Raw genomic sequence first — 26,891 nt, 5'->3', positions numbered from 1 at the left:
ACAAAAAACAACTTACATTCATATTATAAATTATTTACTTGCAAATCTTTAACCAAACTCCTAAGAGTGACAATAACCAGAGTCTTACTTACAGAACCTTACTTACTTTTTTAAACATTGGTTTACATGATTATGCGGATTACAAAATAAAATTCAGCATTTCTGTTAAAGAATATGTATATTTACGAAAACAGTAAGGATACGCAACATCGAAGCTCCATATTTTGGTTTGGTAATACAATACTTAAAACAGGAACATAGAAGTATGTTGACACCAAAACAGATTACAGTTAATATAATATGTAGGTCATTGTCCTAGTTCAATACGATAACGAGTCGGAATGACTACTTTTGGGATACGCCACTTTAAATGTTTAAAAGTGAATATAAATAAACAATTTCATCAAACAAATTTCAATAAAGTGCAAAATAAGATACCGACACATTTTGTTGTAGCTTTGAACACATTTATTTATAATAAAGCACCAAAAAATCTGATGATGTCGGTTACTACGAAACCCGGTCGCTGGTCAAATAAAAATTATGTGGAAAAAACTATACAGTTGTTATTTTATCATATTAAATGCAGTTCCACCAAGAAATGTCAGTACAAAACATAAATCTAACCAAAAAGTTTGAATATTTTTGTCGCTGTTACAGTATTGAACTAGCACAGAAATGTATGTAAAATTAATGTATTCTAGTGAGGTCTTCTACAATTTTTATCAAATCATCGACAGTCGCATCCCGTTTTACTCCGTTGCCCGCATCCATCTGTAACAAGAACATTTTATGGTTAAGATGTTTTAACCCTTCCCTTACGGCGCTAAAAACTTCCGCATGCACTGGTTATATGTATTTTGTACACCATATTTGTGCCTGGTTTAAAAACGGGAAAAACGTGAATATTCCTAAATGTTGCTTTTATTGACCATAGTTGATGTTGAAATATAACAATTTTGTATTGTTAGCTCTGGTAATTATCTAAAAAAGGGGGAAAAAAACATTGCAAGAGGCTATTGCGGCTGCAATAGCTGGCGTAGCGACGCGACCGCCGCGTAGGACAATCTGCGCACTACTGGCAGCTGGTGTAGTAAACACACACGTTACGACGTGCGCGTATACTTACAAAGCACGCCCAAATGAACGCTTTTCATATTATTTACGCACATTTTATATTATAGGCATGGCCTGCACATAAAATATGTACATGCCATGCCTTTGTGGGATCTTTTTTTGTATTAATATTATATATTTTTTGTACTCGTAGGAATAGTATATTGTGAAATGCTAAAGAATTCAAATAAAGATTTTTTTTTAAATATCAAAATTTGGCTATATGGATAGAGGAGTTTAGAGAAGCACAGCTAGGAGCCTACCTGTAGTCCTTGCACCGTCTCTAGCATGGTCTCTCTGTTGAGGTCGAGGAAGCTCTCGATGAGGTCACCGTCGATGAAGCCCTCGGCAGCTTCTGTCTTCACGTCGGTGTTGAAACTGCGCCAAAAGGAGTGCTGGATCTTGCCCACACTCTTGATGGTGTGCGTGAGGCGCTCTTCCAGCGCGTGCAGGAACTCGTACAGCTCCTGAGGTATCTGCGCCACCAGTCCTGAATTCAAAATTTATTTATTTATTTTTGTTTTTTATTGTATACATTTATTTAAATCGTAATTTTTACATATTTAGAACATTTTTTTTTGCAGAGACCCACCAAGCCACCTTGTGTGTCTTGTCGGTGGATCTCTTTTTTAATAAATTTTTTATTGTTTTTAACGATTTTAACCTATATTTTATACACACAAAAAAAAGAGAGAAAAATTAAGAATATAAACATTTTACAATTTTCATAAAATTAACTCTTGATCATTTACCCATTCCTTTAATTTGCCTTTGTTCCATATTTTATTTTGACCTCTAACATCCGTCGGCAACAAATTTAAAATGTTCGGAACGATATATTCCAGTGTTCGACTCCCATATTTATTGTTAATTCTTGCGACTATCATCAAACCTTCGTTGTGTGTAAATCGTGTATCATGGTTGTATTTTGTATTTCATTTAGTATTTCACAGTATCATTGAATTTTTAACCTAGCCTAACAGGGGGCTAAAAATCCCCCAAATATGTATTTTAATTCGATTACTTTAGCATCCTAAGAGCTTTTTATGTACTCCTTTTTTTTTTGTAATCTTCAAAATATAGAATATGTATTAGAAACGTGAGTGAGGTATTTACCGATGGCCCCTGACACGGTGGCAAAGAGTACGGAGTTGGTGGTGGGCGCCGTGGTGTCGGCGGAAGAGTGATGCATGACCAGAGAACCGTGTCTGAAAACGTTGATCATATCGCCGATGTGGAAGGCACCCATCTCGCTCATCTGCTGCCGCTCCTCGTCTGAGGTTGCGGCACTGCAAACCGCACCCAATAATACTTGATTAATAAAAGATCTTCTTTCTCCTTCTGGCACTCTTCCGCACCCAATAATACTTGATTAATAAAAGATCTTCTTTTTCCTTCTGGCACTCCTCCGCACCCAAAGGCATATTGCTCACTAGCTTGATCATTAATCGCGTAAAAGCAAAGTGTTTACGAGATTAACGATCAAAGCATCAGTCTTGCTTCATATACCTGATCCCTACCCTCAACTTATGGTGCACAACATATTAAATAATTTTGTGATTTGATTCATTTACACATAAAGGTGGGAACTGACCGGAGTCATTTCATCGTAATGTAACACGTTACGATGCGAGCATTCGTTTAGTCAGTACGACGTTCCGAGTGCTCCATCCGAAGTCGAATGCTCGCCACGAACGACGTTACGACGAAATTCTCCAGTCAGTCCTCACCTTAAGATAATCCATATGAGCAGAAGTCATGCGACAAATGCAGACTTGTTAGTATGTAAGTTTTGGATGTGCGAATTTCTGTATGTGAAAATAAAATAAAAATATATGAATTTCTACGTTTGACTATCCCTGAACAGATGTAGTTATTTGATAAAGATTAATACTGGATCCATAAATTGTTTTTAAAAAAATCCAATACATTTTTTATAAAATCGGATAACTCACCCATCTTTCTGACAAACAAATATATTATAACTGATCTCCGCCCCGAGGAATGTATCATCGTCTAGGATCTCCACTGCAGTCATCCAATTAGGGCTGTAGTCGCGGGCTATCTCTTCAAATGTTCCTTCCATCTGAAAATGATAATATTATTTGTGATATTATCGACAATCATCTATACTATATACCTGCGGACTTTTATCATTAACAACTCTCTGTGTTTTATATTATCATACCACAAAGTTAACAACGCTTTTAATATATATTTTTTAAAAGTCCCTCTCCAAGCACGAGAGCTCAGACAATTTTTCGGAGAGGCTCAGCGCAACTAAAATTATAAGATTGTATTATGTAGAATTGGTTTAAATTGTATAAAAAAAATGGAACTCATTAAATAAATAAAAAACAAAAAATATACAAAAAGCCTGTATTTTTATAAACTTGTCTGCAGGTAGGATAATAAGGACAGGGACACAAACACCCAGACTAATGGAAAATATATCTTTCTTGAATTTATTTTGGAATTGGCGGGAATTTAACCTGAGTCACCAGCTTCCCAACTATGCCACGGTGCCTGTCTAAATGACTGACTCCACACTGGTCAGACGGAGATTATGTAAATACATAGAATAATTTTTACCTGTTTGTACTGCAACAGCGTCATAGACCTCATTATGTCTCCAACGAGAATAAAGTCTCCCTTGACCTTTAAGTACAGCGCCATTATGTTGTTGAAATGACTACACTCCAATCTCAACTCTTTTTGTAGAATTATTTACCTGTTTGTACTGCAACAGCGTCATAGACCTCATTATGTCTCCAACGAGAATAAAGTCTCCCTTGACCTTTAAGTACAGCGCCATTATGTTGTTGAAATGACTACACTCCAATCTCAACTCTTTTTGGGAAGTCCACTCAAATAATCTCACCTAAAAAAATAACAAACCAAAAGTAACAAACAAGAAATGGAAAATATTTATTTATTTTTGAAATGTCTGTATTCACTTACGGTGCTGTTAATGCACGCCAATAGTCTCCCGTTGAATTCAACCAAAGTATAGCACGCTCCTTTGATTGCATTAACGGCTGTTTGAAGAAGCCTGCCTTCGGACCATTGGAACAAAAGAATACGTCCCTGGAATAAACAAATAATTATAATATTCCGCAGTAATAAAGAACTCGCTTTTATTGCTTATATCCAATAAGATAAAGTTTGGACAAAATTGGATAATTAACAAATATCAAACATGGACCTTGGGCGATGTAACTAATTTTATATCTATATATAATTTGATAGAGTTAACTGGGGGAGAAACAATGACAGTTTAGTAGATTTAGGTAGCCTTTAACATGATACATATGATTTAACGACTGAAGAAAGCTTTGGCTGTGTGATTTTCCAGTTTGAAACTTTACAACCTTAGTTCACAGTAATTTTTGCGTTTTATGTGGTCCTCAGGCATTTTTGATTCTTATTTTTTTGGATTAGTTGGATGCTGTATGAATTCCAATTCAATCATAAAATTTTATGAGCGCTGAAATCATTGAGATCAATGACAATGCACGCCTTGTGACTGCGTCGCTGAGGCTGTTTTTAAACAATAGGTCAATATTTTCACACAATCTGATGGGTCCATTTTCAAGCTGGATTATTGTTTTGCTTACTGCACCAGTTGGCCTAAATCAATTGAATACTCATTGCAAGTAGAAACTTGTACATTACCCACATTACCCGAAGTGAGACTTTACTCTAAGTGAGTTTATCCATATTATAGGGGGTTGTATTACATACCTGCTTAGGCTCTGCCTCATCAGGATTGATCATGGCTGTTCCCACAGCATAGTAATAATTAGGATCATCTCCCAGCTTACAGGACACCAGGGACATGGCGTACTCGCTGGGCATTAGTTGGTGAGAGTGGAGAACTGCAGAATAAATTATACAGTTATTTTCAATATTACAAAAATTCATATATAAAATATAATATAAAACCCTTACCGCACCCCAATGGTGCATAGGGCACTGCTTCATATAAATGCAGTGTTATCTTGATCGTTTACATATGAAGGAAAGGTGATCAGCCCTCCGCTTCATGTACCAGTCCAGGGTATTATTAAATAAATATTAGAGTGAAAAAATCACTTATATTTATTTGACCCCCCCCTGGGAATCGAACCCGGGACCTCCAGAACGGTAGCCGAGCGTGCTGACCATTACACTATGGAAAATTCATATACACCTGCTTAACTCTGCTCGATTTGCAAAAAATGCATTTGGCAAAAATGGCTTTGGCATACTGGTGAAGAAATAGCTCAAACTGATTTTATTGTATTATTTTATGAGGTAATTAAATGTATTCTCACGTGGTGGTTTTTTGTGTATAGGCTGTAGAGGACTATATCGGTATTATTTCGGAATATTTCCTATTCAAAAGTATGAATCAATAATTTGTTATGGCCCATAAGATTATAATAAATAAAATATTTTATTTTGAAAATGAAATACTAGATGGAAATCCTTTTTGTAACTAAGATAAGTTTTAAAAGTAGTTAAAAATTATCTTAGTTTAAACATTCAGCAAAAACATAAAATTCATAAAAACTGGAAAATATTGTTTTTTAATGTCTTGCAATAATGCATTATTTCATTATCAGAAATAAAATAAAAAACTTCTTCATCAAAACTCATCAGTCAATGGTTTAAAAACCATCTTGTTCAGTGACAATTTTTCAACATTGGGTGTCCAATACTATAGAAGTCCATAATCAGTATAAAATAAAGGCCATCACATATGATGGAAAGAGTCTCTGCTTAATAAAGCTTTCCTCATCCCACCATAGATGGCTATTGTGAACTCGCGCATATTGTGTTACGAGTTTGAACAATATATCTAGAAGTTTCAAGAATTTGAGTAGTATGGTTGTCAATCATGGGTAGAATTGGTGAATGTTACAGGTGTGTAAAGTGATCACTTAACCAAGCTTAAGACGGTCATAAGCCCTGTAAATCCCCAAACTTCCATATTCTTCTTTATTTATGTTGAGATGTCAAAAAATAATGTATAAAATAAAGGCTGCTTAACACAGCTCGGCTGTCCAAACTTAAAACACAGTAAGGGATTTTTTTTTGTAGTACGTATTTTTGCATTTTTGGACTAAGTATGGTAGAACCTACATAGTCCAAAAATGCAAAAAAAACGTACTACAAAAAAATGTCCCTTACTGTGTTTTGAGTTTGGACAGCCGAGCTGGCGGGGTGTATCACAATGCTGGCGCATCTGAATTAAGGCATTGTGCTTGCACTAGTGCTTGAGATGCAGGCCCAGCGTGAGGGAGAGGTTACCTTCGAAGGTGTGGTGGTCGATGATGAGCAGATTGTGCACCTCCTGCTCCGTGCCGGCCTGCAGCGCCTTGGGGCACGGGGGCACGAGCCCCGAGCTGCCCGAGGAGGAGGCACTCAGGGTGGAGGCAGAAGGCCGGGCGACGCTGGCGCCTCCGCCACCGTCCAGCACATCCAGGCGCAATGTGATCACACCAAATGTCTACAACCAAAAAAATGCAATTTAGTAAGTCTATTACATTATTTTTTCATTTCAACATTAAGACATTTTATTATTTGTCGAGATAAAAGAAAATACATTGAAATAAAAAAAATGTCCCTCAAACCAAGTGCGATAAATATGTTAGCAAATATGGAATCGAATTAACAATGTATCAGTGTGATGCAGTGCCCTACGCACCATTTGGTGTGGATAAAGGTCGGACAAAAAAAAATTAAGGCTTAGATCTCAAGCTTGTCTCGAGCGTTCTCAACCAAATCAGAATGCGTACAGCCACGCGCAGGGCTGGTTGTGTGCTCACGCTCAATTTTTTCAAAAAATATGTATTGGATATTTTTTATTTAATATACATGGAAAAAATATTTTTATATATCTTTTTTTAACTCCTCGCCTTTCAATAACTCTTTGCTTTTCAAATCCATGTAGTTATTTCGAAGAAAAACTAATTTTTTCAATGCAAATACGATGTTTTAAGTAAAAATCATTTACGTAAGATGTTACCTGGATTTAGAGAAAATAAAGTTGCGACTAAACTAATACTTGGGCTTAAGCTAATTAGCGTAATGGTCAGCACGCTCGGCTACCGTTCTGGAGGTCCCGGGTTCAATTCCCAAGGGGGGTAAAATAATTATTAGTGATTTTTTCACTGTAATATTTATTCAAAATTACCATGGACTGGTACCTGAAGCGGAGGGCTGATCACCTTTCCTTCATATATAAATGATCAAGATAACACTGCGTTTATATGACACAGTGCCCTATGCACCATTTGGGTGTGGATAAGGGTTTTATATATATATATATATATATATATATATATATATATATATATATATATATATATATATATATATATATTAAGCTAAAAGTTTACGGCAACATAGCACATGGAATATAATGCAAATTTCGTATTTTATTTGTTGTTTGGTTATTGGAAAGAACAATTTATTAAATGGTAAAACAAATCTGGGCCATCGTTATGTACAATAAATGAAGAGTGCACTTTTGAACTAACAGAGTGAATTTGTGTTTTGCAACGTTTTTATTCACAAACCTGAGTTGCTTCCTGGTAAGTGATTCTCCTCGGTGACTCCCCGAGAGGAACAGTCCTGATGTGCAGCTTCTGTATCTCATCAATGGTACCGATAGTCACCGTACTGTCTGTTGCAAGAGCCAGACTGAAACAATTTATTATTTTTTTTTACATAAAATTAAGATAAAAGTAATTAATAACAACAAATAAATAAATAAGGATCTTAACCAAGACTTTGACAGGACACTGCAGGCTGAGGAAACACATGTCAAAAATTGGACTACATGATTCCCCAGTCTGCAGATTTTGTATGGAGAATAACAAAACACCCATCCACATTCTCTATAATTGTGACACACTCGCTCGCAACTGAAGTAACATCCACGGAGGACCACTCTAATGTGCAAAGGCAAATAGCCGCAAGTTTAAAACAGTAGTTATGAGATAAACAAGTTTATAGTTAACTTAAAATGATGCTTTTTGGCAAAACATGTATCAAATTAATATAATTTTGCGGCTATTTGGATAATGAAAATCTTGGTAAAGGAAAGAGATAGAGCAAAATCTGTGATTGTATATGATAGAGGCCAGTTATAAGAATGCTTTGAGTCATGTTACGCCAAAAAGCCGCAGTTTGAGTTACCGCTAGTTACCTTTACACATTAGCACTACTAGACTCCGAGCAGGCGAAGCTCTTACCCCCAAGACAGGTCGTGAGCTACATGACTTACGGAGGTCTTGAGTGAGCTATGACGCAGAGGGAGGTCACAATAGACCTGATATGGTCGCGGTGACATAAGGGATGCAAGAACCTTTGACCAAGGGAAATATTGAGTAAGAGTAACAACATACCTGTCGGGGTAGGCTTGAGCGTTGAGTGAGCACATGTGAGCAACTTCCTTGAGGTTTACATTGGAGAATACTAGCTTGTGGTTGGAGGAGTATATTACAGTGGGTCGGTCGGAACACGCAAACACGTTGGTGGTCCACAGAGATCTGGAATAAACACATCAGGAATAAGAAAAATACAATAAGGTCTAAAATCACTGTTTATGTGGCACTTTTTAACCATTCCTTCCTATTATTAACTACACTTCGACTCTAATAATACGAATATCGATATAAAATATAAAAGATAAGGGAATTTTTGTGTTCCTCCGTTATACAATTACGTATTACGTAAATAATATAAAGTTATTCATTTGCAGCGACGGAAATAAATAATTAGTAAAAAATTCGGAGATAGAATCACCAATACATAAACATTTCTCAGTGTGTGTGTACATACCGTGCCTTGCGTACACGCGCACACGGCTTGATACTGTTTCCGCCTTTTTATCCTTTTATTAGAGTGCACCATAAGGGAAAGGTTAACCGTAAGATATTAATGATTTTTTAAAACATCGTTTGTTCAGTCGGTTAAACATGCAACTAGCCAATAAATGATTTGATTACGTTATATCATCAAAAGTTGGCATTGGTAGCCCAAATCCCGACATAATCTGGAAATATTCGAGAAACGATTACTATGCTCCAAATGTGGGCCACACGTCATCTTTTCTTGATGATATCAAAGTATATTAAAAAGAATAAAATATTACCTGAATGTCCTTAGTACGGTGGGCTGGGTGCCGAGGGTGACCTTCTTCTTCTGGGAGAGAATCCCGCTCTTCAGGTTGAGCGTGAAGTAGAACATGGAGCCGTCTCCGAGAGCGCATAGCAGGTAGCAGCACCCCTCCAGCACGCAGATCAGCAGAGATCGAGGGATTATGTCTGTAAATAGATTTAACATTAATAATTGGAAAGATGTTTGGGTGGAACTGATATCAATAGCAAGGTGGAAAGGCAATTGAGATGGTATGAGAACATAGGACATAAAAAACATGAACATATTGTAAACCAGGCAATCGCCATGGATCTTTCTCAAAAGACATCTAGAGGAAGATCGAAAAATTCACGAATGCCACAGAAAGATAACATGATTCGAAGGCATGACCTAGGTGACATTGTATATGATAGAAGGACCTACAACCTAAGGATGAAGAGAACTGACCCTAACAAAGTCTACAAAGACGATAAGTTGGGATGGAGCAAGGAAGAAGAATTGAAAAGATCTTTAATATCTTTAGTAATTTGCTGGAGACAGTTTTTTTTAAATATTTAACTATCTGCACCCGAACACAGAAGTTTGACGTTCATTGATGCATTAACTTCAAAATAATAGCAAAGAACGCAATCTCGAGTTATCTCGTAGTTGGCAGTCAATGTGTTAAAAACACAAAAATTGTTAAAGTAAAATTGGTGACCATTGTTTTGCCTTGTTATGGCATTTTCAACCTAATTTCTTTTGAAAATGAAAAAAGGCGAAACAATTGTCACAAATTGTATTTTGATGTGTTTTTAACAATAAAATACAATTAAGTAGGCTCTAAAAATCAGTGTTTGATTTTAACATTTAATACATAAAACTTTTAATAAAAAAATAAAAAACTTAACTGACCCAAAGCATTCACACACTCGACAAATCTATAACTGCTTACCTCCCGTCAGCTTTTCAGTGTGGGTGTGATCGAGGTCAGGCAGACTGAGCACCTGCACCGAGATGTTGGTCCACAGCCCCACGCCCACGAGGCGCGCCAGCCCGGACTCCTCGTCCGGGGGGCTCAGGTCCATGCACGCCACTTCCTCCTCCATGCACACGTGCCTGCCAGAACAGAAGACTCGTGTAAATACGCAGGAACCAAATAGGTAAATGTTGACATTTTAGATATTATTTTGGAATAAGAAGTTTTTTTTTTATTTTGTGGCCCTTTGGCATTTAACCAGCGATATAGAGGTTGGTAGGGGGGATCAAGGAATAAGACTTTTTGTAAAAGAATGATGGATTAATAAATAAAAAAATAAAAAAATAAAAAAAAACATATATATATGTATATGTATATATATATATATATATATATATATATATATATATATATATATATATATATATATATATATATATATATATATATATATATATATATTTATATATATTTTTTTTTTTTTTTTTTTTTAAGAGTTTTTTTATATGTATTTTTTATTATTTACAAAAATACTTCAATTTCATACTATTTCTGTGAGCCTAAGCGGCTCATTATTAGAAATAGGTATCAAATTATGGCAGAGTAGGTTCGAACGAAGAAACTCTGACAACGGGACCACAACCTGACACAATATAAGGTCAAGGTTCACTCACTTTTTCTCGATGAGTTCGCCCTCGCCGATCTCGATGTAGTAGAGGTGCGGGCCGGCGGCGCAGACCACCTGGCGGGGGGCGCAGGCCACCACGGACACAGAGCGCACCGGGCGCCACTCCCCGCGCAGCTGCCAGCCCTCGGGCCCGCGCCACATCAGCCGGACTCCCACGTCCGTCACCTGAACCAACGCAAGTATTTAAATAAAACTCAATAAGTGCTTAATACAAGTGATTAATTTTTTTTGATAGTAATCAACATGACATTCCACAAACTTAATGCAGAATCAACAAATAATATAAGTATTACGTCGGTCAAAACGAGTAGAAATTAGATAAGTCTGCAACCAATTTTAACTTTCCTAAAGATAACACCAAATAATGATGATTTGTGTCATTTGTATCGGAATATTTGTGAAAAAAAGTATGAAATTTAAATATTTGTGTATGTAATAAGAACACAAATATTAACAAAAAATTAAACTTATTCGTCACCATAGATAATAATATACATAGATTAAAAAAATACACAAAGACCTACCTCATGAAATTTAAAAAAAAATTCGACAGCCATAACATTTTACACTGGCAATATAAAAAACTTACTGGCAACATCCAACGTGCTATAAAATATAATATAAGCAGTCTTATTGGAGTGGCTTAGTGCAAGGGTCTTGTGCTTTACAGCTGATTCAGAATTCCTTAAGGGTTTGGAATAAATTACAAAATTATTACCTGAATTAGTTGATTGTGACACACGTTTCCAGTGTAGAAAGTTTGATGATCTGACAAAAAGCCGCCAATTTCTGTTTCCTCCACTTCTTCTCCATTTAAGGTGAGAACCCTAAAAATAATAATCGAGCCTTAAAAACATTACAAAAAATTACTGAACAATTTTATAGAATAGAAAATTACTAATAAAAGCCTTCTTAAAAGCCTCCTTAGAACCACCAAAATGAAAACTCTATGACCCATTGCAGGCTTAACACTTCGCGACAGAGTAAGAAACTCTGAAATAAGAAAAATATGCGATGTCGAAGATGTTGTGCGATGGGGAATAGTAAGAAGACGTTTCTGGAGAAATAATGTGGGAAGAGCAAGTTCGGATTGAGTGGTGGGAATAGCAGCAGACAGCAGCATAAGAGGTAACAGGCCCCCAGGAAGACCACCTAAACGATGGAGAGACAGCTGGTCTTTCACCTCCCAAGAGCGGACCGGAGAATAATACCAACACAGTCCTAATTAAAGAAGAAGAAGAACAAGAAGAAGAAGAAAATTACTAAAAAAACAGATGAAAAAAAGTGGTGTTACCTTGTCTGTCCCACAAATGCCAACACCAGTGTGTCATGGTATGGGGAACCTTCAGTGAGAGTGAGGGCCCACATTCCCTTTATTCCAGGAAGGTCGATAGACGCGTGCTCCTGAATACCAATGCCGTTCCTGATGATGCGAAGAGAACCTGTCTTGAATGCACCTAAAATAGATAGTGATCATTTAAAAATGAAGACAGGGTGATTTTTTGCCTTTCGTTGAAAGGCAGTGTATATTCAGAGTAATAAACTAGGCAGTACTAGAGCAGCCTAATGAAGGATTTCCATATTTGACGTTTCCTTTCTAAGAGTCGGTAATGGAGAATAAAAAATCAATTTTCAAAATTTGATTCCAAGGTGTTTGGCATCAATCTAGATTATTAATTTTGTATTACATGTATATTTTTTTCAATTTTGTATCCATATATTGTGTTTTTGTTGATGGCATAATCTCAACATAGATCAGATGGAATTATTGTTGTTTCTTACATTTTCGATTCAAATTTCTTGATAAGACTGAAACACTCAACACTCGAATCTCCTCCTGAATTTTAACCTTTTTTCAGATACATTTTTCAGTACATTGACGAAACGATTATTACACAAAGTAAACGAATGATAATATAGATTTGGCGTTCAATTTGTAGAACTCCATTTTAATTTATGTATTAAATGTTAAATAAAACACTGATTTTTTGAGTCTACTAAGTTGTATTTTATTGTAAAAAAAAAAAAAAAACACAAAAATCCATTTTGTGACAATTATTTCGCTTAGTATAGCATTTTCAAACTATGGCATTTTTCATGATAAGGAGTTGGATAAAATCAAATATGATTGACTCCGTTTAAGTTAGCCTTATGCTGCTGCCAGCAACCGAGTCCTCGACAGTTGAACGACTGACCAAATCGAAGTATTCACGGACGAGACTTGGCGGTAGGTACTTACCAGAGCAGGTGATCAGCTGTCCCTGGCCCTGCCTCTCCAGGTCGACTATGCACATGTCCACGATGGGCGCCAGGTTGGTGAAGGACTCCATGACGTGCACGTACTGGCCCCCGTCCTCGCGCGCCGCACTGAGCCGCACCAGCGCCGAGTCTCCCACGCGGGACCCCACAAACACCACCCCGTTGTCCAGATAAGTCATGCATTCCGGTATCGGAATTTCACCTGGAACAACGCAATATTAAAACAATTTTTTTTACAAATACCTTAGCGACTTATAATCTAACTATGAATTTTACAATATGGATATCTACGTATCATGGATATATGCGGCAACTTTAATGTGGCTTTAGTGAACTCACACATACAGATTAATGTCATGAGATTAATGATATATGTAGGAGTTCCAAAATTTTGAGCAGTGTGGTTGTCAATCATGGGTAGAATGGTGAATGCATTACATTTGTAAAGTGATCACTTAACCAGCCAATGACAGGTCATAACCCCTGTAAGTAACCAGACTTCCATATTCTTCTCATCTATGTTAAGATGTCAAAAATGTAACTTGAGGTTTTTATTCTCACATATTTTTATTTTATATTTTTTTTTATTTCATTACTTTTAATTTTTATTACCCTTTTTTTTACAAGCAAATTTCTATTCTTTATATATGTATTTAACCTGCACCTTTAATGTTTCTGTAAGCTTGTTGTGTTCTCATCTAATCGATGAAAAATATTCAAACAATTTGTATTGCACTGTATTTCATTTATTGTACATAATATGTTTTTCATTGTGTGTCAACCACAAATAAATCAAATAAAATAAAATAACAGTGTTTTTCTTTAAATAATTATGAATTAAAATCCGAAATTGATTAGTTACTAAGAAAATAGTCAGTTGCCTTATATTCCAATAGCGGCAGATGATGATGGAATGCATCATGCTAAGCCCATCTATCCGAGAATAAATCAGACATGTGGAGATAAGGAGATGTACAATAGTTCATAAAATAGCATGTGTAATTGCACAGAGATAATGGGAGTGGAGGGCTGATCAAAAAAGTGACTAAAAAACTAAACGCAGGAATGTGGGTCATCAACTTGCAGGATGGCTAGATATTAGATATTAGTGTCGTCTCTTTTACGCCTGCATCCTAACAGTGTTGCTGTACGGATGTGAGTCGTGGCACCTCACCAAAGCTCAAAGCAAGAAACTAGCAAGTTTTGAAAATAGGTGCCTGAGGCGAATACTGGGTATAAAGTGGTATGACTTCGTCAGGAATGACGATGTGAGGAGAAGAACTCAACAGCCCCTCATACTGGAAGTCCTGAAGAGGAGAAGGTGGACATGGTTGGGACATGTCCTTAGAATGCCACCTGAGAGCATCAACCCCTCATGTCTCTTCTTCCAACCCCGAGGATTCCGGCGCCCCGGAAGGCCACTGACAACCATTCACCGACTATACTCAGCGGAACTTCGAGACGCCGGACTGGCCTGGGAGGAAGCCAAGGAGATGGCGCGTGACAGAGTGACTCGGAGACGTCTCGTGTTGGCCATATGCTCCACCTAGGGAGCGAACATGGAAGAAGAAGAAGATATTAACGCCAATATGTATTGAGGAAGCTGCTAGGAGCTGCTATGACTCACCCAGAAGTTCCACCTTGAGATCTTTGACTCCTTGGGTTCCATCGGATCGGTCGGTGATCTCCAAGAAGAGCATGAACAATCTCCCTGCCATGTCTCCCAGCAGGTAGCGCAGTCCCACGGCATCTACCTTGCAGTAGCAGCTTATTGTGCTTGTCTGAAAAGTTTTACTTATTCACCATCAACATAAAAGGTAACACACAACATATGCAATACTTAAGAATTTAGAATTATCATAAATCAATTTTGTGCGCTCTAATATTTATTGATAACCTATAATGGTCCGCCTCCGTAGTGTAATGGTCAGCACGCTCGGCTACCGTTCTGAAGGTTCCGGGTTCGATTCCCAGGGGGGGGGTCAAATAAAATAAAATAAAGTGATTTTTTTCACTCTAATATTTATTCAATATTACCCTGGACTGGTACCTGAAGCGGAGGGCTGATCACCTTTCCTTCGTGTGTAAACGATCAAGATAACACTGTGTTTGTATGACGCAGTGCCCTATGCACCATTGGGGTGCGGATAAGGGTTTTATTATTATTATTAATCAATTTAGAGTTATAATACAAAACATGCGTTCGACCAATAGCCACTTATGGGATTGAGGCAAGAGCAGATACTTCTAGAACAAAATCTCGACTTCGAACCTCCGAGATGAAGACTCTCCGATCCATAACCGGAAACACATTGCGAGACCGAGTAAGAAATACCCACATCCGGAGCATGTGTAAGATGAAGGATATCGTGAGGTGGGGACGACAACGAAGGCGATACTGGAATGATCATGTAAACAGAATGTCAGATGACAGACTTCCACGTATCGCTCTTCAAGGAATCTCTGAAGGACGCAGACCCCCAGGCAGACCTCCAAAAAGGTGGAAAGACAGCTGAGAGTCAACATCCCAAGAGCTACAAGCGGAGGCACAAACAGATCCTTAGGATCTAGAAAAAGAAGAAGAAGAAGAAGATTAATAAATTTTGTACTCTCTAATATTTATTGATAACCTATAAATATTCATGTCTTTTAATGATTCTGTTGTATTTTTTGTTCTTTTTTACGTGTCGTGTCGTGTCGGGTCCCTCTGACGTTGACTATCACTTGTGAGAAAGTGTCCCTATTTAGGGCAGTCTGGAACACCTCCTCAATATTCTGTACCATCCACTCGTGTATATTATGGAGCTGGAGATCGGCCTTCTTCCGACATCTCTTCCACCTTCGATCTTACCATTGATTATCAGTTGCAGTAGCTTGTACTTTTTCCTCTGAGCACATGTCCCAGATAGGACACTTTTTGTTCGATAATCCCATAATTCCTAATTTCAAAGTGATTGTATATTTTTGAGACAGATTTTTTTAAAGCCACTCAACTACAGTAAAATTTAATTAGAGACAAACTAATACTTCACGACCAATTTTACAATCGACCGCAACTAATGCTTGAGACCCTTTATATATAATATAAACCGTTTATATTTAGAGCTCTCAATTTCGCCATATTTTTACATACAAAACTGTCACCGCCAAGATACCAAAATCACCTGATTAAGCCACACGGATCTATTACAATTTTCATTCCGGAAGCAGCCGGTGACTTAGTACTATGGAAATCTACAGCATACCTTAAATTAAAAATTCCTGCGGAAGTAATCACCTTCAAGAAGACAATTCTCAACAAAATTCACCAGCGAAATAAACTGATTTATAAAACGAGTAACGTTAACATTGACGGAAGCGTGATTATTCTGTATGTGAATGTGTTTAATGAACTGTTAAAAGAAGAATCGTAATGAATACATAACGAACAATATTTAGTACCTTTATCTGCGGAGGTGCTACAGCAACATAACTTTGGCCATCATGATAAACTATTGATTCCTGGCCAATTACAATAGCTCCCCCTGGAAACCAAAAAAAAAGTAATTGAAAAAATAAACATACACATACAGGAGAAGAAAATAATAAACAACCCCTAACATAAGCTATATGCTAGTTCTGCATTATATTCTAGTTCTGCATTATATGCTAGTTCTGCATTATATGCCAGTCTCCATTCCAAAAAAAGCATTCTGAAAAAATGCAGAGTATGTTTTTTTTTTTAATAAGTAAGAACTGTAAGAAAGGTAAGCATAAAGTAACATAAATACAATTCTTAATACACACAACAGCTATAGAAATTTGATACTGGATTTAAAGTGTGTGTGTCTTACATATTTATGAACTGAAACATAAATTAGTACCTATATAAAATGCAAGTTGACAAACAAATATGTACAGTGAAACCCGGATTTTACGTGCCCGGATTTCAAGTTTTCCCGCCAATTGCGTGTTATTATTTCAGTCCCGATATATTTCAATACATTTATTACCCGCTTTTACGTTTTTTTCCCCCAATTTACGTCGTAAATATTTCAAATATGCGAGTTACGCGCGCTTGACAATGAGTCTGAGCAGTAGATACATTACTTCCGCCGCGATTGGTCGGCGAGCGACGTTGTGATTGGTCGATATCTTTCAATTTTAACTGAATGTTATGACGTTTGTTCTGTCATTCGGTTTTTGACTCGGTTTGTGATGCTTCTTTCTTTTTGATATCATTCGCGATCATCATTTACGCACAGTTTTTATGTTTTTAAATTCCTTTTATTAGGTTATTACAATCTTTTAACATTATTTTCTCAAGTAATGTCCCAACAAAGAAAAGCTTTGTCAGTGCGAGAGAAAATGAACATTCTCGAAAACGTTGATAAACACGTTGGTTCACGCGTTTCGCCGGCGCGTGATTTGGGGCTACAAATCACTACTTTGGCTACAATAATTAAAAATCGGGTTTCGATTAAAAAAAGTGCAATGGAATGTGGTCCAATGGTGACAAAACGCATGTAACATATCCACATCCAAGTATGATAAACTCGGAAGAGATTTTGAAAAAATAAAATCATGTATATGACATGATTTTATTAATAAAAAATTAAATTTTAATGTTATATTTTTTTTCAATACCCCCTATTTGCATTTCCCCTCCAATTAAGTTTTTACATTTTTTTCAATAAAAAATAAAATTTAAAACGTTTTTTTTCAATACCCCCCGTTTACATTTTCCCTCCATTTAAGTTTTTTTTTTTCGGTCCCTTGAAAAATGTAAAATAGGGGTTTCACTGTAGATGAAAAATGTAAAAAGCATATTGTAGTCATACAGGAGAAAGTGACTAAGTGCATTTCTAACAAAAACTTGACTTTTGACTATTTGATATCTTACTAGCTTAATACTGCCCTGAAAAGTCCCAAAGCGATTTTAAACTTGGAAGTATAATATATTGACTTGTTAAAAATGACTAACTGCATTGATGATTATTTTATTGCCTAGCAAAAGTGATTTAAATGGCCCTCCTGAACATTTTACGTTTTGTTAGTTGGTCACTTTCACCTGTACGACTACGATATGTATACATTTAAAAAATATATATCTCAAGCTGAATAAAATTATATTTTGAGTATAAAAAACAAAATTAAGATCCGAATGTAGAATCAAATAAATTACCAAATGGTCTCGGCACAGGAATAAGTATGCTCGCTTCAGTTTCCACATTATCTTGTTTCCAAGGAATTTTCACAAACTCCTTATCTCGCAGGCCAATCTCATGTGTCTGGAATAAAATACATATGTAAATCATATTGGGCACGTTGCCACACGGTTGTAACGACGTGGAACAATAAATAATTCTCACTCTTTTGTACCCATATATATATCGCTCACTACTTTCGAGAACGTCATAAATCAAAATTCGTCAATTTGCAGTTGTGCATGTTTTCGGAATGCCCACAAAATGTATCATATCCCAGCAAAAGAAGCATATTTTTAACTTAATATTTACCCGCTACAGGGCAGAAAGTGTTGTTTTTACATTTTGAAAAAAAGGTGTTGTTTTATTATTTTTTTAAATATACTAAATATTTTTCAAATGGAGAAAAAACCTTCAGGTTTTACCTAAAAAGATCTGTTTCACAGTAAAAAGTTCAATTAGTGGCTTGATATTTATTTTTAATACATTGTATTATATTTTTAAACATTAAAAACGTTCTGGTGTAAAATCAAGTTTTTTTATTTATGACGTTCTTGAAAGGAGTGAGCGATATATATATATATTCAAAGTATTACCTTAATATGTCTTCCGTTTAGGTCTTGGTGAATTACGATCAGTGTGGGATTTGTGCATCCATGTAGAAATTCAACATCTTGTACATGCAATTCTTCCAGTCTGAAAAGAAAGTATTTCGTATTAAACGCAAATATCAAAAATTAAATTATTATTCTCTTTTCTAGAATAAACATTGCCTATTAGAAATTATAAAACTACAAAATAAATAACTAGCTAACCATCATGCCGCTTCACCGCAAGGGTAGGCAGAAAGAATAGAACGCCACACCACTCTGTCTTTGCAAACATTCTTTGCCTCTTCCACGTTCATGTATCTCCGAATACCAGTGGCGTGCCCAGGGCTTACCAGTAAGGCAAGCCCATTATTTTTCAGAATAAAATCTTCTTCTCCGTCTTATTCCTCATTGCTGAGGGTTGTGACCCTTGCAGAAGCAATGCATCTTCTCCAGTTATCCCTTGACTGCGCTGCACGTAGCGCATCAACCATTGAAGTGCCTGCTGCTGCCTTAATTTGATCGGTCCATCGTGTGGGGATCTTCCTCACTCTCTCTTTCCCTCTAGGCTACCGATAACAACTAGTCGTTCCAGGCTATCCTCGTTGCCACGCACAACGTGTTTAAAGTGGAGAATCCGTCGGGTACAGATATTGGCCAGAGTCAAGCCATCCAAGCGTAGCCAGAATAAAATAGCGACTATGTAATTTTTTCCACATGAATTTTATTTGACCAGCAACCGGGTTTCGTCATAACTGACACCACCAGTCCGATGATGTCAGTTACGACGAAACCCGGTTGCTGGTCAAATAAAATTCAAGTGGAAAAAATTTCATAGTCGTTATTTTATTCTATAAAATGCAGTTCAACCAAGGAATGTCAGGACAAAACTTTATTTAAAAAAACAATATAAAGATAAACAATGTATTGTAATGAGTGTAAAAAATGCAAAGATGTAATTTTTGTATGGAATAGCCATCACATTGAAATAAAGAAAATGTTGACTGCAGTAAAATACGTTTCTAATAGATTTTTATTTTCCACTGGCACTTCGTGATGGAATTGCATTTTAATATATTATTAGATTAAAACCAATATTTTTAGCTTTTCCACTTTATTTTTATTTGACCAGCGACCGGGTTTCGTCGTTACCGACATCATCAGTACATCGACATCGACAGTACCAGTCTGATGATGTCGGTAACGGTAATAAAATGTCGGTAACCCGGTCGCTGGTCAAATAAAAATAAAGTGGAAAAGCTAAAAATATTGGTTTTAATCTAATAATATATTTCAATACGTTTCTAATCCAACGAGTTTTGTATATCGACTGATTAAACTTCCTTATATGTAATTTAACAGTTGTGGTATTTTTAAATCAGGAGTAGGTCTTTGAGACCTTGAGATGTAATCATTTCTTTTTTTTTAATAAAATTCAATGCGCTCACCTTTCCATTATAAATTAATTCCTTCAACCACTTTTATAAATAAAACAAATAAATAAATAAAACAGCACAAACGACATCGGCCGTATCCGAATTCATTATGACGTTCAAACAAAAATGTGCTTACGAAAAACGTAGCGAAGAACGATAATAATGCGAAAACTTATTCAAATCTTAATAATTCCTACAATTACCGTATTTAATTATGGATTATCTATTTTATTTTATATTTATGGCTCTACAAAGGCATAAAACTAGTTGATAAGCATCTGACAGATGAGTAACAGATAACAATAATGAAATACGTTCGTTACAAATATTGCGAATTGTAGCTAATTTCTGTAGCTATGTTCACGCTACCGAAGCTGGCTTCCGAACTCGATACAAAATGCCATATAGGTACCTACATTGTACGGTTTAAAGTTATGTTTTTAAACCAAATCAACTATGCGTTTTGCTGGAAGCAGAAGCCCAAATTGAAGCCAATGAGAGCGAGCGAGATGGCTAATCATGTATCGCCTGCACCTGCAACAGACAGGGCGAAAGCCGAATTTTTACACTCGGCTATCTCGGGTAGTACGAAAAAGCGCGCGATAATTTAAAAATAGGCATACATTAATTATGTATTTTTAATAATTGTTGGAGTTGTTAGGCAACCCGGGCTTCTGGGCTTCTAGGGTAGGTCCGCCACTGCCGAATACATACCCGCTGATTATTACGACTCCTAACCTGACCACTTTCAAGTATTTGGCATACCTGATCGTGCCATGTTTTTCTCGGTCTTCTTCTGCTCCTTTTTAAAATTACTTTCGCCTCATAAATTTGTTTTACCCTTCTTTCCTCACTCATTCGTTCTACATGTCCAAACCATCTCAACACACATTTATTAATTTTATCGATAATGCAAAACTACAACATAATATCATATTTTTCTTGTATGTAGCTCTTTTCTACGCCCAATAGTCCACAGGGTACCGCATCATATCTATTCAGTAATTAAGTTAATTTTATTATGGTAAAATGACCAGTCTTCCACTAGTTCAGGGTGATATTTAATAAATAGGTATTAGAGTAAAAACTCACTGGTATTTACTATGACCCCCCTGAAAATCGACTCCGGGACCTCCAACTCGGAAGTTAGACATGCTAACCGCTACACTTGGAAAGCAGACACCAAAAAAAACTACACTATAAATATTTGTTTTACAAAAGTAATAAATATGATTGAATTATCAATGTGCTAAAACTATACCCTAAGCAAACTACCTACTTACTATGTATATATATACTAGCTCTTGGGAACTTAAGACGTACAAATCTAATATGGTTTCGATTATGTTAACCTCTCGAGTAGTAAGATATTAATGACATTTTGAAACAGTCAAATGATTTGATTGTGTTGTATCATCAATAGAAAGAGTTGGTAGTCCAAAACCCGATATAATCTGGAAATATCCAAAAAAATAATCACTACGCCCCTGCAGTGGGACCATCGCTAACTAACCTGGTATTGTATGGCCCCACGGTTCGGGCGGTACGCACGAAGATTAAACTATACGTTATAGTTAATGTATGTAGTGTACTTTAATGCGAAACGCAACAATACACACTAAATGCTGATATGGAATCATTATAATCTCACCTTAAACTAGCAGCTTTTAATTCCGTAGAGTCCTTATCAAGGGGGATAATTTTGAAGAGTCCATCGTACAATCTCAGACCGATGACTCTGGCCTGAGGATCCACTACAGCCAGGATGCCGTTCTCCGAGGGCTTCCCGATCCTGTCGGCCACATTTCCGTGGGCACGCGTCACCACATCCAACTCTCCATTGGGACCCACCCGCCATTCTAATATCATGGCATTGTAGCGAGTGGTGAGGAGGAATACCAGATCCTTGTTTTCATGCTGAGAAATGAGAAAAAATATTATTTATAATGAGTCAAATATTTTCAGTCACCCGGGTTTTGTTGGCATGCTGTGAGTAAGTAATCACCTAATCATAAGAGACAAAATAAAGGGTCAACGAGGTGTGGGTAGACAGATCCCCTGGCTCCGGAATATACGTGATTAAACGGGGATCAGGACCGTCAAGGCGCTATTTAGAGCTGCCGAAAACAAGGGTAATTACTCTCAAGTGATAGTCGACGTCAGGGGGACATAACATGACACGAACAAAAGAAGAGTAGATAATACAAATTGTAATACCCTGGATAATACAAATTTTACCAACGCACTGGTAGATACTTCTGCGTTTATTGGTTGAACTAATAAAAGTGGTGGAGATTTAGTTTGAAGTTAGAATATATATTATGGGTCATTTACATGAGCCTTACCACATTCGGCCTACCCAGTCCACTAAGCCATTTCCTTAGGTTACTAATTCAGTGTGCAAATGGGGGAAACTATTTAAGCAGAAAGATAGAAATTTACTGTATAACTTACCATAAGTAAGTAGTAAAATCGCAAAGTTAGCGCTATAAATATTGAATACAGAAATTGATTGTTTTTGAAAAAAAATTATTAGACGGTAGCTTGAGTCATGAGTCATTTATATTGTCACTTTTCTAAAGGCAAACATTAGAAAATCTAAGAAATTAATTTTTCTTCTTCTAACCGTTATTCTCATCTCGTGATGCACATGGGGCCGTGTTAACATGATTGAAATTACGCAAAGACAAGGTGATCAGTCCTGCGCTTCAGCTGCAGGCACAGCACTCGCATCAAAATGAATGCATTATACGTGTAAAATGAACATTAAGTAGTTATTTTATAAACATGTATGTAAAAATACTTACAGGTGGTCTAAAATGTTTCATTTTGGCAATCTTTCCATAAATTCCAACCTCTTTCATGGGCCGTAGGCCCTCTGGGGTCACCAAGTAGACCTCAAGTCGTGAATTCTTTGCAACCAACAAATTCAAATCTGTTGGTGATGTAAAGTTTCCTAAAAAAAAAACTCCAATGTATATTTATTTTATATTGACTCACCCTACGAGTAATATTAACACTCAGTGATGGGGTGAATCTATTGAACATTAACAGCTCACACAATACTAAAGATTACTCATAGTGGACACCGCACTTCTTGACGGCTGTTATAATTTAGCATTTTATATCTTTTCGATTGCGTTACTGTTTTTTTTTTTAAATTCTCGTCACTTCATAAGCATTGTGAAATTAAAAATAAAAATGTGTCCTTTTCATTTTATTTCTTTCCCATCTAACCAGACTGAGTCACAGCCAGACGTGACTGGGTACAACTAGTTAAATATTTTGTATGTTAAATTTAACTTCATGTCCACTTTAAAAAATATTCCCATTGTGATTCATTTGTCTTCTATCTCTCTTTCAAAATTTTATTTTTGTACAAATGTCAGACAGTAATAATTTTATTTTAATGATCTGATAATGGAATGATTATTCCAAAACCGGTAGTCACGAATAAGTGTCTATAAAAGTGGTATCACACAAAGTGAATGATGAACGATAAGGAGTGTTATATCTAATTAATATTAAAAATAAAGGTTGCTGGCTTAATTTCGGAGTTTATCTTAGTCGTCAACTTAATCTGAAGAAAATAAAGTTTTTTAGGGAGTGAATTTATTAATAAAATAATAAATATTAAGTTTATATTGTACTACATCCGTGGAAAAAATAAATAATTATATAAATAAAATAAATGAACGAAAGAAAGATTAACATAAGGATATAAAATACAAAATTAAGGCCCCTAAAGTAGACTAATTTTAAACAGAGTTCCTCAGTGTTTCAGGACTATGCTAACCGAGTGCATCAATGAACTTGAACGACTCCATTGTTGTGCCTGAAGAGATAATCCCTGAAGCTTTGATCTAGACCTAAACGTAGATCTAATATAATACATACTGTATTAACCTTTCCGGGAGTACAATAATTGGTGTCCGACTTTCTCCGGGGAGTGGGTTCTTTTTACATGAAAATTATTACATGGAAAAAATTACATAATTTAGGTATTATGAAGATAGAAATTATGTTTAAATTTTTTTTTAAATTAAATCACCATCTCTAGGTTTTATTTTATGACCAAATTACATACAAATATCCACTGATGTCATTGCTATACAAGTAACATCATACCAACTTGTTCATTAACGTCGATACTCCTTTGAGGAAAATTCGCAACGATGTTCATTTACGTCCATACTCCCGGAAAGGTTGAATATCAAATAATAATAATCATTGTCTCAAATTTCAGTCTAACTACTTATCTGGCTCTCACCTACACCTAATGGTGCATAGGGCACTGCACCTAATTGATGAAGTGTTAACTTGATCATTGATATAATGAAGGTAAGGTGATGAACTCTACATTTTAGGTACTGGTCCAAAGTAGTATCAAATTAATATTAGAGTGAAGAAATTTCATATTTATTTACACCCCTCTGAGAATCGAACCCGGGTCTTTCAAGAAAAGGGCAGAATATGCTAAGCACTACACTACGGAGGCAAACAACTTTATAAACAAAATGTTGCTTGTGTCCGTAAAAAAGGCATGGAAAAGGCAAAATGCTGTCATATAAAGTACAACTTTTGTGCGCTAATAGTTATACTACAATTGAGCGGAACAAAATAGGATCTGTCAAAAGAAGTATTCATTATAAGAAATTTTCACAATAGGGGATTCTTAACGTCACAAATTCCCCCATGAGTAGCACTTGTTCATGGCACTTATAATGAAAATACTAATTTTTATTGAGGTTCCTTAACATCACAAATTCCCAAAAAATAGTCAACTGTAATCCATTTGTCACATTCTACAGTGGTATAACTGAAATACTCAAAAATACGCCATGAAATTGTCACAATATTGAAAAAGATCGCAAGTTAAGTTATTATAATAATTTTTCGTAAAATCCTATTCTACATAATGAAAAATTCCGACTAGTTTCCATAATATTTAACATTTTTTGTATTGTATTATTGATATTGTATTTTCAGACGAAGTACCTAGCGAAAAACATATTGGTTTTCATTTGTACATGTACATATAATACATCTCTCAACAAACATAAATGCAAACATGTTCATATATTATTGAGCAAACTTTGCATGTTTCATAGAGCGACTTTTTTAAACGAAAAAATCAAAACAGTTTTGAGGACCGGTATATCCGGGAAGACGAAGAGTTAACTTTTTCACATTGCGCAATTAAACGCCAAAACATACAACAGAGTATTTTGTATTTTTACTTAGTAAAAAGCAATACAACAATCAATAATAAACAGTCATAAGGGTTTATCGTTTTTTAAGGTCTCACGAGGAGAATTAACGATTGAATCCAAACATGCGTATGTAAAGTAGTGTTAACCTCAAACGCGGAACTGACATTTTGGGGTAAAGAATGACAATACACAATAAAAATGTTTTAAATTGTTTACCTGTTACACACGCAGTTACTGCGGTGGGTTTTTGAGCAGTTACTACATAATGGTAGGCCATATTTGACATTTCTTCCGGCTTTACACTACGCATAAAAATCCGCCATGTTTAAAAACAATCGCAGCCATAAACAATTATGGTAATTTTTTTACAAAGAACTACAATGATTCAAAGATATAAAATTTTCATAGATAATCGTAGTTTAGGTACTTATTTAAACAATAGGTATGCCCATTCCTCAAAGTTCGCGGGAAAATCAAATTTTACAATATAAATGGTATTGAAAATCAAAATATTTTATATTTCCACAAGTTCCTAAAAAAATTAAGAATTATTAGTATCGTGAATTAGAAAAGAATAAAAAAATTAATAGAATTATAATTAAGGAATTATAAGTATCGTGAATTAAAAAAGAATAAAACAAAATAAATAGAATTGTAACTAACCCGGTTATTATAATTATAAGTAACCGGGTTTCATTGTTACCGACATCATCAAACTGGTCAGTAACGACGAAACCCGATCAAACTAAATAAAAGTGGAAAAACTGTATGGTTGTTTAACAATATTAATATTATTAATTATATCGGACACTGGATGATTCCCCCTACGGATAAGAAGTATTTTTTATCAAACGTCTCAAATTGATATTTTACATGTAAATGGAAGTCTGAGCATACCAGGTCACTTAAGCAAGCCAAATGCCAGGTCGCAAGCCCTGGGATGCGCAGACATCCATATATGTACATGTTTCATATCAAGTTGAGATAATTTTGAATGGTTGTTGTTTTATTATGTAAAATACCCGTGCAACTGTTGCCAAAAAAGTCAGTACAAAACATACAAAATAGCACAAAGTTAAAGAATATTAAGGAGCCTTTTATCAGATAAATATATACATGTTCGTAAAATTCAAGTCAACTGAACAAATTATATGTGTGTTTATATTAGCTTAAAAAATTCGATATTAAAACATACAATTTCGTTATTCACTTCATGCCTAGATACCTTTGATAAAGAGGTCAGGCATATAAACAATAATTATAACCCAGTTAGTAATTATGGGTTTCGCATAAA

The 26,891-nt window shown here is 35.8% G+C and overlaps 1 protein-coding gene across 2 annotated transcripts; it reads right to left on the bottom strand.

The window, feature by feature from the left end:
- Positions 1 to 159: 159 nt before the first annotated feature.
- On the bottom strand, positions 160 to 25,946 carry pic (DNA damage-binding protein pic). 2 transcript variants are annotated; one of them, XM_088263025.1, is made up of 23 exons: positions 25,814 to 25,946; positions 23,192 to 23,340; positions 22,036 to 22,301; positions 18,955 to 19,054; positions 18,337 to 18,442; positions 16,614 to 16,696; positions 14,800 to 14,953; positions 13,153 to 13,374; positions 12,208 to 12,370; positions 11,632 to 11,740; positions 10,900 to 11,078; positions 10,202 to 10,365; positions 9,263 to 9,434; positions 8,514 to 8,657; positions 7,683 to 7,806; positions 6,412 to 6,610; positions 4,861 to 4,994; positions 4,078 to 4,203; positions 3,848 to 3,997; positions 3,072 to 3,202; positions 2,233 to 2,405; positions 1,380 to 1,606; positions 160 to 774 (listed from the first exon to the last, which is right to left on the bottom strand). In XM_088263025.1, exons 1-23 carry the CDS (start codon positions 25,905 to 25,907, stop codon positions 691 to 693), a joined length of 3,453 nt encoding a protein of 1,150 aa, XP_088119151.1. In that variant the 5' UTR covers positions 25,908 to 25,946; the 3' UTR covers positions 160 to 690. The 2 variants fall into 2 exon arrangements, 1 of the variants encoding a protein (XP_088119151.1); XR_015837805.1 differs by lacking the exons at positions 160 to 774; positions 1,380 to 1,606; positions 2,233 to 2,405 and having other exon boundaries at positions 3,709 to 3,997.
- Positions 25,947 to 26,891: the final 945 nt, after the last annotated feature.

This window comes from Brachycentrus maculatus, unplaced genomic scaffold, assembly GCF_059751285.1.
Source record: "Brachycentrus maculatus isolate JH-2025_06_01 unplaced genomic scaffold, ASM5975128v1 h1tg000195l, whole genome shotgun sequence".
Classification (NCBI taxonomy): domain Eukaryota; kingdom Metazoa; phylum Arthropoda; class Insecta; order Trichoptera; family Brachycentridae; genus Brachycentrus; species Brachycentrus maculatus.
The sequence above is the reverse complement of the archived record's forward strand: the minus strand, read 5'-3'. Positions and strand labels throughout refer to the sequence as shown.